The sequence below is a fragment of the Vulpes vulpes genome, chromosome 11, assembly GCF_048418805.1.
Source record: "Vulpes vulpes isolate BD-2025 chromosome 11, VulVul3, whole genome shotgun sequence".
NCBI classification, from domain to species: Eukaryota; Metazoa; Chordata; class Mammalia; order Carnivora; family Canidae; genus Vulpes; species Vulpes vulpes.
The window spans coordinates 54578656-54591684 of NC_132790.1; the positions used below are offsets into that span (position 1 = coordinate 54578656).

At 46.9% G+C, this 13029-nt stretch overlaps 1 protein-coding gene and 1 pseudogene across 1 annotated transcript; one reads left to right on the plus strand and one right to left on the minus strand.

The window, feature by feature from the left end:
- Window positions 1-4062: 4062 nt before the first annotated feature.
- CCR4 (C-C motif chemokine receptor 4) lies at window positions 4063-8878 on the minus strand. Its single transcript, XM_026016384.2, has 2 exons — window positions 8823-8878; window positions 4063-6534 (listed from the first exon to the last, which is right to left on the minus strand). Exon 2 carries the CDS (start codon window positions 6485-6487, stop codon window positions 5405-5407), a length of 1083 nt encoding a protein of 360 aa, XP_025872169.1. The 5' UTR covers window positions 6488-6534; window positions 8823-8878; the 3' UTR covers window positions 4063-5404.
- Window positions 8879-10847: 1969 nt separating this feature from the next.
- LOC112933254 (ubiquitin-ribosomal protein eL40 fusion protein-like) lies at window positions 10848-11278 on the plus strand (annotated as a pseudogene).
- Window positions 11279-13029: the final 1751 nt, after the last annotated feature.

Here is a 13029-nt window from a genome sequence, read left to right on the forward strand (position 1 = left end):
CTTAGCTGTAACAGTTTCTTAGACTTTCCTTGTTTTTGATGACATTCAGTTTTTTTTTTTAATTTTTTTTTTAAATTTATTTATAATAGTCACAGAGAGAGAGAGAGAGAGGCAGAGACACAGGCAGAGGGAGAAGCAGGCTCCATGCACCGGAAGCCTGATGTGGGATTCGATCCCGGGTCTCCAGGATCATGCCCCAGGCCAAAGGCAGGCGCCAAACCACTGCGCCACCCAGGGATCCCTGACATTCAGTTTTGAAGGGCATTAGGTATTTTGTCTTTTCCAATCTTTACACCACTGATTTCTTTCTCTTAAGCATGGAGCAAGTATATTCAGTGTGACGTTTTGTAGAAGTGATAGCACCTTTCTTCTCTTCCGTTTTTAGCTGGAATACCTTGGAGTGCCCTAGGAAGCATTTTGAGCTGAGACAGATATATTTAATTATGGTAATAAATTATTATATTCCTACCTTTCTATACCATCTTGATTATAGTCAATATTACTTTTCTTAGTGACTAGCTCTGAACTGGGAAGCATGTTTGTATTCAGCTCCTGCTCCTCATGATGTGCCCCTCCCTCAGGACATGTGTGTTCGCAGGCTCTCTAAAGTCTGTGGCACAGCCCCTCTGACTGTTCTTCTCTTCATCTTCTCCACATAATTCTTGCCTCGTAGTGGCCGCTTTTAGTAGCCGTTACATATATTTTGAAGTCTGAAAAGTCTCTCTCTCTCCAAGTTTGATTGAAAATAGAGTTTGTGGGGCACCTTGCTGGCACAGTCGGTAGGACATGTGATTCTTGATCTCAGGGTGGTGAGTTCGAGCCCCACACTGGGTGTGGAACCTACTTAAAAAGAATTTTAAAAAATGGAGTTTGGGGGCTTTTTAAATTTTTAATTCCTTCTTCTTGCTGTTATTGTATAGGTCCTAGAGAAGGTGAAAATGCAGACTTCTGCTACTATGCTCATAGCAAAAGTCTCAATGAAGTAATCTTTGACCCAAAGAACACCCACTGATTTCTGGAAGTAGGAGGCAATTCAATCAATCTTGAACTCTGTCACCCAAAGTTTTATTAGAAACATAGTGGGGATTTTGGAGAGAGGGCTGCTGAACTTTGTGTAGTGAAATAGAAACTTGAATTGCCAGTATCTATACTGGGCTTAACGAAGAGATAAGGGAATTCACTCATTCACTAGAAAATAATTGAACTACCCTGTGCTAGGCATTTTGCTAGGCAGTTAGGTGGTGGTTACTGTTGGTGGAGTTAGTCTACTGCATGATTACAATACTGTTTCCCCAGAACCTCAGTTTCTTGGGGTAAACCCAACCTTATCTACTTTACAATGAAGCTGAATTGAGTTTCAATATATGAATCCTTTGGTGGATTTCTGCTTTTCTGAAAGGGGAATTTGGAGCCATTATAAGCTTTTAAGGAGTAAAGTATTGTGACCACAAAACTGGGTGGAGCTTGTATCTGGTTCATTTGAACCAGAAGTCACTGACGGGTCAGGTGGCTGTAGTACAACCAAGGGTAGAGACGGTCCATGACCATAACAGTAGTGAAGAGGGAGATGCCTCTAGGAGTGAGGCAGGCAAATTACGGGAGCGAGGGTGCAAGTGACAAATGGAAACATAGGAACCAAGGATCAGATGGGGTTGATGGCCAAAGGGCAATGATGGAAGGACATCCCGATGCAGAGATCATGCCTTCTCATTTCCCCACACCTGGGAGGTCAATTTCCACTTATATTATATGTGATCATCGTTTTAGACTGGGGTTCCTAAAAACAGACTCTGTGACTCTGTGACTAACAGGGGATTTAATGGGGAGTCCTCTTGGGAACAAGAGAACCTCTGAGAACATGAAGGAAGCAAGACTAGTCAACAGGAAAAATTGCATTGCAATGTAGCTGCAACAGAGGCCCCAGCTAATCTTATGGAGAGCTCCAGAGAGCTCCAGAATTGGACCGGCCTGTCAGAGTGGTCCCAAATGAAGGCAAGAGGACCAGTGTTTATACTTCTTCATTATCCAGACACTGGATATGAACTGCCCCAGTGAGGACAGTCCTCAAAGGAGACTGGCTGAGAGCTGTTGACCGTCAATGCTCCTGGTAGCTGTGAGCACTTGAGTCCTGAACAGGGGGTGTGGACAACACACCCTAGAATCCACTATACTTCTCAAGCCTAGCGCAGGAGGCAGCCTCAAAACTGCTGCTCCTTAGGTCTTTAATTTCCCTTTGGTCTCACCTTTCCCTGCTTTGCTGCTACGCCCCCTCCCTTACCCCCCATATTCTAACTACCCGGACCACTCACCACTCCCTGATCACACAGTATGCTCTTAACACTACCTGCCTTTCCATCAGACTAGAATGTCCTTCCTCCCTTCTGTTCATCAAAACCATGGTCCTTTTATGGGCGTACTTCAAAAGCTAATTGTATGATGAAATTGGAAATTAAATCCATTGCTCCTTCTTCTAAAGTCTCAAAGCATTGTGTTTGTTACTCTGTTGTCAAATCTGTCCTGCTGGCATGAGACCTGATCTTGTGCTGGTGTTTTCCCTTTATCAGATTATAAATTCCACAAGTGCAGAGTTTTCTCCTTTATCCTGTTAGTCTCTCCATAAACTAGCATTGTGCTTAGCACAAAATAGATGTTCAACAAGTTGAAACTAATTACATCCAGATGCAATTGGAACAGATGTTCCAAACTGTTAGGAGTTTCTCAAGGAAAGGCTCCCCAAAGGTCTGAAGACCTTTTGCCAACACCGTGTATTTTTTCTTCTCACAGGAAGAAAATGGCATGTATTTATTCAGTAGAATTCGAGTGCCTACTAGGGGATAGATACTGAGAGGGTTATTGCTTATCGCTCTTGTTGAGGTAAAATTCACATAATAGAAAAGTAATCTTTTAAAAATGTGCAATTTAGGGGCACCTGGATGGCTCAGTGGTTGAGTGTCTGCCTTTGGCTCAGGTCATGATCACAGGGTCCTGGGATTCAGTCCTGCATTGGGATCCCCACAGGGAGCCTACTTCTCCCTCTGCCTATGTCTCTGCCTCTCTTTCTGTGTCTCTGGTGAATAAATAAATAAAATCTTTTAAAAATAAAGGGCAGCCCCAGTGGCTCAGCGGTTTAGCGCCGCCTTCAGCCCAGGACATGATCCTGGAGTCCCGGGATCAAGTCCTGCATCGGGCTCCCTGCATGGAGCCTGCTTCTCCCTCTGCCTGTGTCTCTGCCTCTCTCTCTTTCTGTCTCTCGTGAATGAATAAATAAAATCTTTAAATAAAAATAAAAATGTGCAATCCAGTGACAGTACATTCAGAGTGTTGTGCAACCACCATGTCTGTTGTCCTTAAACAAATTGCACCCAGTCTGTGCTCCCCAGAAGGGAGCAGAGTGTCTGAGAACGTAGAGTTAAACTCACCTTTGTATTGCTACCTCTGTGTAGAAATCAGGCTGGCTTGTGTTTCATGTGTCTTGCTGAACGTGAAGATATTTTCAGTGTTCTGAGAGTGTCATGTTTGAGTGTCACCGAAGCTTCCAAACCCCCATCCTAAAGGAATCCTCCCCAGCTTTGGAGCAGGGGGAGGCCTGAGTGACCTAAGGCCACAGATGATCCCACCCTCAGGAGGAGGGAGAGCAGCGCCCAGACTGTACCCCACCTTGTTTACCATTGTGTGCGTGGAGGAACCAAATGACAGGGAAACCCCAGCAGCAGGTCTGTGGGTGCCCTAAAATTTCCCTGTGGCTGTGATAAAATGAACACCATTACAAGCTTTACCAGGGAATAATCACCTTTCTTTCAATCACCCTGCAATACATTCTGCTTTCCAGATGAGAGTAAACTGAGGCCGGAAGTGATGTGTTCCAGCTCACATGGGAGTGCAGAGCGAAGATTTGCAGGCGCTGCTGCAGGTGGCTCTGCCCTCCCCTCCTATGTGGCCATGGCCATGGTGGCTCTACCCAGAGCCCTCTGTTTCTTCCCAGCGCACCGCATCCCCATCGGCTCAGATCCCCAGACCCAGCAAGAAACGCAACACAAACAGGATCAGGAAAAAGGCTCCAAGGCACTATATACAAGTTTATTTTACTTTTATCTATAAAGGCAACATTAATCTATCGTTTTAAAATCACTTCTCTGAAAACCAACTTTCTGGAAATGCACCCTTTATAGATGGAGAACATGTAATAATATGTACACTTACAGAAGCATTTGAAACAGGTAACTCAATTAATAGTTTGCAAGATAGGTTTTTGTCTTGGGAGGGATTATAGGTCTCTCCCAACTTGATTAAAGTCTTTACTTAATTCTGATTAATTAAGGCTGTAAGAACAGAGATTTATTTTAAAGGTGTCAAACAATTACATGATTAAAATGACTTGTAAGATATGACTGACTGAAATTTTGAGTCATCTAAAAGTTAAAAGGGAGAACAATATTTTAAAAGAGGCGATAACCTTGTTCACAACTTCATAATTTTGTGACGGTCCTGTTCATGCCACATCAGTAAACCTTTAATTGTTGATTCTCGCCTCACTTGATGGCAGGCATTTCAAACTTATTAAGGAAGCATTGTCATCCTTTATTAGGCCTTGTTATTTTTAGTTTTGAAGGTTCTGTTTGTACACAGGTAAAAGACCTTAAATAAATGTATCTGCACCTATATACTATTTGTGAAATTTGAATATTCATCTGTTATCATTAAAACAAAATATGCTCACAAGCATATGAAAGTGTTTTTGAATTTCCACCAATGTGTTGGAATTTTTTTAATGCCTTATGTTTGTTTCATGTTTGGAAATCAGACCACGCTAATGCCTTCACCTCCTTACACTTGTAATCAGCATCAAATAAAACCTTAAAATAAAAGAATCAAGATCAGGTTCATTACTTCACTACTTGCTTCTGCGTACATCTGGCTTTAGACAATATATCATGCTTCAGGTATATTATTAGAAAAACCCTAGGACGGCATGTCGAAATCTTTTATATTGTTCCACAAAAGCTAGAAGTTGATTAAAGGGCCCATTTCTCACAGCAAGAAATAGCAATTGATTCCACCAGTCAATCTTCCACAGTTCCTCCTGGAGAACTCCATCAGCTCAGGAGGGAACGAATGATCCTTCCCTTACAGTATTAGGTACAACCTCATTGAAATGCTGCTCAGAATTCTTTGTTTACTCATCCCTGCAGGCAAGCCCGGGAAGAAGAGGGATGCCACAGCCCAGCTGAGCTCCTGCTGCGCTGAACTCACAGGTGGCAAGAGGAAAAGCTGACTCCGGGGAGAAGCCCGTGGTCTGCAGTAGATGTAAGGCTTCTTCCTGCCACTTGCTCGGGAATTCTTACTATAATACAATTTTAAGCTCTTAATTTGGGAAACTGAGCTCTATCATTTGCCTCCTCATTCTTTACAGAGCATCGTGAAGATCGTGATCCCCGGTGGACTGCGTGTAGGACGAGCTGGGAGTGTCGGGAGAGTACATTTGGAGGAGCCTACAGTATTGGCAGAGCATGAAAGGGCCCCTGCAGGTTTTGAAGAGCTGCACGAGATACTTGCGGAATTTCTCCCCGAGGAAAAAGTAGATGACGGGATTAAGGCAGCAGTGAACGAAAGCCAGGGTCTCTGTGGCCTGAATGGCATAGTCCAGGTGCCTTTCAAAGGTGCAGTCCTGAAGGACCTCCAGTTCCACCAGTGTCTCCAGGAAGAGCACCACATTGTAAGGCGCCCAGAACCCGAGAAAGAGAGCCACTACGGCAAAGACCATCCTCACTGCCTTGCTCTTCTTCTCATTTTTGCAGTGCTGCAGTGTCCTGATGATCATGGAGTAGCAGAACAGCATGGTGCCCAAGGGAATCACCAATCCCAGAATGTTGATCTCCAGGGAGCTCAGCACCTTCCACCTTGTAGAGTTGAGGGAGTACTTGGTTTTGCAGTAGGTATGGTTGCGCTCGGTATAACAGGTGCTGAATAAAAGGCCTGGAAGGGAGGCCAGGACAGCCACAGACCACGTGGCCAAGCTAGTGATGACCCCATACGTCAAGGTCCTCGCCCTCAGGGAGAACACTGCATGCACAATTGCCAGGTATCTGTCGATGCTCATGAGCATGATGAAGAAGATGCCACTGTAAAAGCCCACCAGGTACATCCAGGAAATAATCTTGCAGAGACCTAGTCCAAAAACCCACTGGTCTGCAGCATAGTAGCCCCAGAAGGGGAGAGAGAGCACGAAGAGCAGGTCCGAGATGGCAAGGTTGAGCAGGTACACGTCAGTCATGGATTTGAGCCTCTTGTACTTGAACAGGACCACAACCACCACAGAGTTTCCAAGGAGACCAAACAGGAAGACCAAGGAGTAGAGAGGGGGCAGGAAGAGCTCCCCAAATGCCTTGATGCCTTCTTTGGTGCACGGCTTAGGGATGTTTTCGTAGAGATAGTAATTATTATAGATGCTTTCATCCAGGGTGGTGTCTGCTATATCTGTGGGATTCATTTTCAAATCTACAGGCTCCTCCACGCAGGTCTGAGCCCAAGCAGAAGCTTGTGAGGGGAAGAGCAAACAAGATTTCCATAAGAACAAAACTAATCGAAATGGTGCTGAATACAGAGCACAGCTGCTTCTTACCTGGACCATCACCCGCCCTTCCCCACCTTCCCAAGTTCAAGGGCTCCATTCCCCGCAGGGCAGTGCAGCCAAACAGTAGAACTCTGCCCTTTGGAGTTAGCAGATTCCAAGTACCAGCTCTGCCCCTTTCCTACCCCTCCTGAGCGGAGCTTCAGTTCTCTCTTCTGTAAGTGGGGACAGTACAAACTCCTTCTCAAAGAGGTGTTTTCAAGGATGCGTTTCTAAGCAATAGTCTGGGGTAACAGAATCATTTGCAGAATCAATCTCACTTGAGATTCCCAACAGTCCTGTACTCAGAGCTGCCTTTGTGACATCAAGGCAAAGTAAAACAAAACAAAAAGATTAAAACTCTACTCGTGGTTCCCCTTCAGATTATAACTCCAAAAATTCAGTAGTTGCTTCAATAACCACTAGGCTAAATGGTCGGTCACCGGCCTTTATATAAAAATTCAAGGACAGCGGGGTGGCTCAGCGGTTGAGCATCTGCCTTCGGCCCAGGGCATGATCCCGGGGTCCTGGGATGAGTCCCACTTCGGGCTCCCCGAAAGGAACCCGCTTCTCCCTCTGCCTGTGTCTCTGCCTCTCTCTGTCTCTCATGATTAAATAAAATCTTAAAAAAAAAAAAAATTCTAATCCCTCCTGCAAGTTTGACACGTGGACTTCAAAGCATGTTCCCTGGTATTGTGCATTTAATCCTCTCCCATGCTCCTGGCCCCTACCAGCCTCCCAAAAAAAATTCAAGGGCTCTAAGTCAAGCAAGCATATTGGACCAGAGTGTAGATGAGTCATAAAAAGTTCAGAGAAGTTAAATGAGGCCACATGGCTATGCAGAACTTCTTCTTTGGGCCCCAAGTCCCAATGATGTACTGGGAAATCAGTGTGGGGAGGTGAGATGAGGCACTCTGATTTATGGTGTTTGCTGGTTTCTATGGTACAAATACTTCCACCGTGGCAAAATTCCAGCTACTAACTGCCTCACAAAATTCCCTCATCTCTGCAGTCTTGGGTTGGTGCAAGTTGTCTCTGGCACACACTAAGTCCCATGTTCATTCTAGAACACCATCTTAGGCAGGAACATGCCTGGCCTTCCAGGGCTGGTGGCTAGCTGTTTCTGGGCTAGTCTGATACAAATGCAGCAAGTGTGTTTTCCAGGCCTTTCTGAAGGTGGCAGGTCTTAGATAATTTCACAGTACTCAGATGGTAATTTGAGGGAACTTTTGGGTCTTTTTATCAAAACTGCATGCAAGAATAGTCCCATGCACTGAATCCCATCACAGTGGGAATTAGCCCAACAGATCTTGAAAAGGCACATCATGGCCAGAAATGTAACCCTTCTCCCTCTCCAAGCACCCTCATTTCCTACCTAAATTGGCAGGTGAAAACATTAAAACCTTCTTAAAGTCACACACATGTTCACATGTGAATCAGAGCAATTCGGGGCCAGAGGTACTTTCTGACTCAGGGCTACATCCTCTTGCTTCCTTTTCAATGGCACCCGGTACTCATTATTACAGCTCTTTCCACAGTGTTCGGTAATTCCCATCTACCCCCTACCTCCCACCCTCATCACCACACCCCCAAACACTCAAACTCCGTCTGGTTTCTCAAGAGAGAGATTTTGGTTTACCCCTGCAAACAGATGCTGAAGACCTGGGGCATCGCTGGGCCTCTCAAAAATGTCATCAAATGAATATTAGTTAAATAGGTAACAATCCCAGTCTCCCTACACTGTTTGACCAGCGAAAGCTTATGGAATAGAAGAGGCTGAGGAATTAGGAAATTATCAGGAAAACAAAAAAGGTAAACACAACTGGTAAATCTCAGGAATCATTCCATCAGCCTTATCTGCCCGGTGTTTCTTGACCTGGGAATCTCCACAGAAGCAAGAAGCAGAAAAAAGTGTGTATGTTTGATAAAAAGTATCTGTGTATTCCGAGCATGTGGACTCGGGTCCGACGTGTGCAGGGAGAGAGCCCCGCGGCTGCAAACACCTGTCCCATGAGGGCCCCAAGGTGCGAGTGCAAGTAGATGGCGTGTGGATGCCAAGGTCAGAGCCAGCTGGGAGCCCCAGGGTGTCCGAGATGCCTGAGTGTTGGCACTAGTTGAGCCCCTGGGCAACTTTCAGCTTCTTCCGAAGTCCACACAGCCACCGAGAAAGCAGTGTATGGCCCGAGGCCCTGCGAGTGGCCCCAACCCCACTTACCTCGCTCTCCTGACAGTGGTTCTGAGGAGGATCCGTGAGCCAGTGCCAGGCTTGCTCGAGAAGCACAGCGCTAAGAACGGCAGGTGCCTTTGTAGGGCGCGTGGCTTCCTGTGAGCATCAGCTCTGTCCCTCACCCATCTATGCTGAGTTCAAGAGGGTTTTTTTGATAGAAGTAAGAAGGAGAAAATGAGTGACTAAGAGCCACTCATTTCCCAAAACTGAAAGCTAGGAAGGTTTGCTCTCTGCGAGATTAAAGAGGGAAATGAAGTAAGTTTTCTTTTGAAAGAGAAATTTCTTAATTTTTAAATGTTTATTTGTGATTTTTATTTTTATTTTTTTAAGATCTTATTTATTTATTCATGAGAGACACAGAGAGAGGCAGAGACATAGGCAGAGGGAGAAGCAAGCACTGGATCTCAGGACCCCTGGATCACGCCCTGAGCCAAAGGCAGACGCTCAACCGCTGAGCCACCCAGGTGCCCCTATTTGGTGGATTTTTAATTTAAAAAATTGCCTTTGGCCGGCTATATGCAGGAGAAATAATCTGTACCCTCTGGATCAGTGGGCTGTTTGTGATTTGCCTGTCCACAGGCACCCATGATGTGCGGTATCCTCCAACAGGGGGCACCCAAGGAAGTCAGCAGAGAGGCCAGACACATGCAAGAGTCACCAGAAGAGAGAAACATGTTTGCGAATGTGTGTGTCCGGGAACTGGAGAGCTTGAGCCCCCCATATTCAGGCGTGTCGTCAAGCTCGTGTAACATGGCATCCAGCAATATAGCTTCAAGCCCCCCTTGCAACAGGAAGACCTGCCCCACGCCCCTCTACCTACAAACCAGGGCGCTTCCACTGCCGGTGATCTTGGCCAAGTCCCTCCAGGGTGGCATGGCAGTCACAGCCAATGGGCTGACAGCAGTCCTAAGTCTTTGTCTATCACAGCCTCAGCTTCTGCAGGTTCCAGATGTTTTCCCTTTACGTGTCTGCAGTGGCTTAGCTCTTCGGTTTGGCTTAAAAGAGCCACGGAATGTCATTTTTCCTAAGGAAGTTGTATGAATAAGAACTTAAAAATTGAGCCAGATCCATGTTTATCACCCTTTCTTTGTTCATTATTACCTCTCCACCTCTCCCCAAGGAGTGCCCTCAGTTACTTTTTCTTAATCACCTCCCCATGAAATGTTAACACCACAAACAAACCGTGTATCTATGGTTTATGATGTAATACGTGTATATGAGTGCGTTATACATAAAAAGAGTAGGGGTTTTTTGTTCACCTCTTTGAGGGCAATACTGCCTTTACCAAGTGTGCATGAGGTAGAGTGTTGGGTCCAGGGGTTCTTAGGCCCCCCGCACGTGGGCCATCTGGAGACACTTCGTCTGGGGTTGGGAAGAGCTGCTTCTGACTTCTAATGGGAAAAGGCCAGGAATGCTGCTAAAATCCTACAAGGCAGAAGATAGCCCTCCACAACAGAGTTCTCCTGCCCAGGATGTCAACAGAGCTGAGGCTGAGAGACCTGACAATCCCCAGCGGGGATTGGGCAACAATCCCAGCGGATGACCGTGGGACCAAATTCACAGATACCCTGAAACAAAGAGATGAAGCTCAGTGGTCAAATTAGTACAGGGATCTCTGGGCTTGGGTTCAGGCTAAACACAGCTCTATACTGCAGCACTTCTTGGGGGCTTTCCAATGCCAATTATCATTGTGAACTCTGGAAGTAGATATAGAATAAAAAAGTCCCAGGCAGCCCAGGTGGCTCAGCGGTTTAGTGCCGCCTTCAGCCCGGGGCGTGATCCTGGAGACCTGGGATTGAGTCCTATGTCAGGCTCCTACATGGAGCCTGCTTCTCCCTCTGCCTGTGTCTCTGCCTCTCTCTGTGTGTGTCTCTCATGAATAAATAAAATCTTTAAAAAAAAAAAAGAATAAAAAAGTCCCTATTTGACCAGTTAAACTATGCCCGTTACACAGGGTAATTTACAGAATAAGCATATTTTTAGGTTCCGCTGCCCTCTTTTCTCTTCAACACGATGGCCAAACGCTTTGGCAGAGGCAGCCTTGCAGCAGACACAGAGAAGCAGATCTTCCTGAAGACCCTGATGGACAAGACCATTGTCCTTGAGGTCGAGCCCAGCGGCACCATCAAGAATGTCAAAGCCAAAATCCAAGACAAGGACGGCATCCCGCCTGACCAGCAGTGTTGGATTTTTGCAAGCAAATGGCCACTTTCTACAACATCCAGAAAGAGTCCACCCTGCACTTGGTACTTCCCCTGCGGGGCAACACCATCAAGCCTCCCCTCAGTAAGCTGGCCCAGAAATACAAGGGTGACAACATGATCCACCACAATGCTCGCCTGCACCCCCATCCTGCCACCTGCCACAAGCAGTGCAGCCACACCAACAGCCTGTGCCCCAAGAAGGTCCTTCGCCAGCAGGGTGGCCTCCTGCCTAAGCCCTAAGGCCCTGGGGTTTCAGTAAAGTTTCCCTTTCACTGACTGGAGCAATTTAAAAAAAAAAATCCCCCTAGTTTTAGAAATGTAGAGCCAGAGTAAGCTTCTATCATGAAATCCCAGGCCTTGAAGGACAAGGTAGAGAGCTGGAGGCACAGTGGGAAAGCCATGAGAGCCCTGGGCAAGCCCATCTGAACACATTGTCTAAGCCTCCACGGACCTGGCCTTGGGGGAGGAGTGTTTGGGTGTTAGTTCTAGAGCATGTGCGAGCCAGAGGTCCAGATGATCGTGTGTTGTCATTGGTCATTGTGGGCCTGGAGACACCTCTTTGAAAGGCAGTAAATGCTCCCATGACTGAACCTGGCCACATGGGAAGCATCCCAGGTCCAAGGGAGGGAGATCATGAGTCCCAGTGTCTGTGTTGGTTGAGAGCACTGGCTTGGAGGCCTGCTCCGTCTGGCTTTGGATCCCAGTGCCACCACCTCATGGCTATGTGAACCTCAGTCTTCTCATCTGTAAAAGGGGTGATACTGCATGAGGACTGTTGAGAGGACTGGGGAGCTCAAGCAGTTGGCATGGTGCCCGACATAGGCGCTCCACTGTAGCACTAGCCATGGAAATTAGGGCCATAGATAAAATGCACAGTAATAGCTTTCTCTCATGAAGGAGCTGAGCCTGGCATGTGGCCTGTAGCTACAATGAGGAATCCGGGAGGTATTTGGATTCTGACTCAGTGGGCCACGCTTCATCTCCGAGTTAGGGCTAAGGCGAAGAGCAGGTTTCATGTTTCCGAATGCAAAGGTGATCGCCCTGGAGAAAGTGAGTTTCAGGTTTACCAAGTCATAATGTTACTGTCCTGGAAAAACGCTAAGTAGATTTTCCCTCCAGTAGGGGTTTCAAAATTAAATAGTACTCTTACCTACCCCCCAAAAGGATCACATTGTTGGTAATGTCTATGTCATAAGTAGGGAAATAGGAACCCAGAGACGGGACAGGGTGTACTCAAGGCATCATGGCCAGACACAGTTGGGGCTAATGCATACACTCTTGACATGTTCATAGACCATCTTTCACTGGGCTAAGAACGTCAAACCTGACCAGAGAGGAGCAGACAAGTCCTCCCCCAAGGCAAGGTGCTGGGTGGCATCAGCATCCCAGGGGAAGGAAGCACTAATGTAAGACTACAGCGCCCTCTGGTGTACCAAACCTTATCTCAACACCAAAAACATTAAGTATATACCCCAGGCCACACGGAACACACCAACCCCCAGGAACCAGCCTATTTGACACTGGACGCCACTCCCAAGGCCTCGGGAGGAGCTCCGTGGGAGCTCAGCGGCAGAGCAGTGGTAGTAAAGCATCAAAGATTAGGGGGCGCCTGGGTGGTTCAGTCGGTTAAGCATCTGCCTTCAGCTCTGGTCACGGTCTCAGGGTCCTGGGATGGAGCCCCCCTCCCCCACCGTGAGCTCCCTGCTCAGTGGGAAGTCGGCTTCGCCCTCTCCCTCTGCCCCCCACCCTGCTCATGCTCTCTCAAATAAAATCTTTAAGAAAAAAAAGCATCAAAGGTTTGGCGTCAGACCTGTTAACATTTAAAATGAGAGAAGGCGGGATGCCTGGGTGGCTCAGCGGTTGAGCCTTTGGCTCAGGGCGTGATCCTGGGGTTGAGGGATCAAGTCCCACATCAGGCTCCCGGCATGTGCCTGCTTCTCCCACTGCCTATGTCTCTGCCTCTGTGTGTGTGTGTGTGTGTGTGTGTGTGA

Excerpts from the sequence above, each read along its gene's own strand:
- CCR4 (XM_026016384.2), bottom strand. The coding sequence starts at position 6,487 with ATGAATCCCACAGATATAGCAGACACCACCCTGGATGAAAGCATCTAT.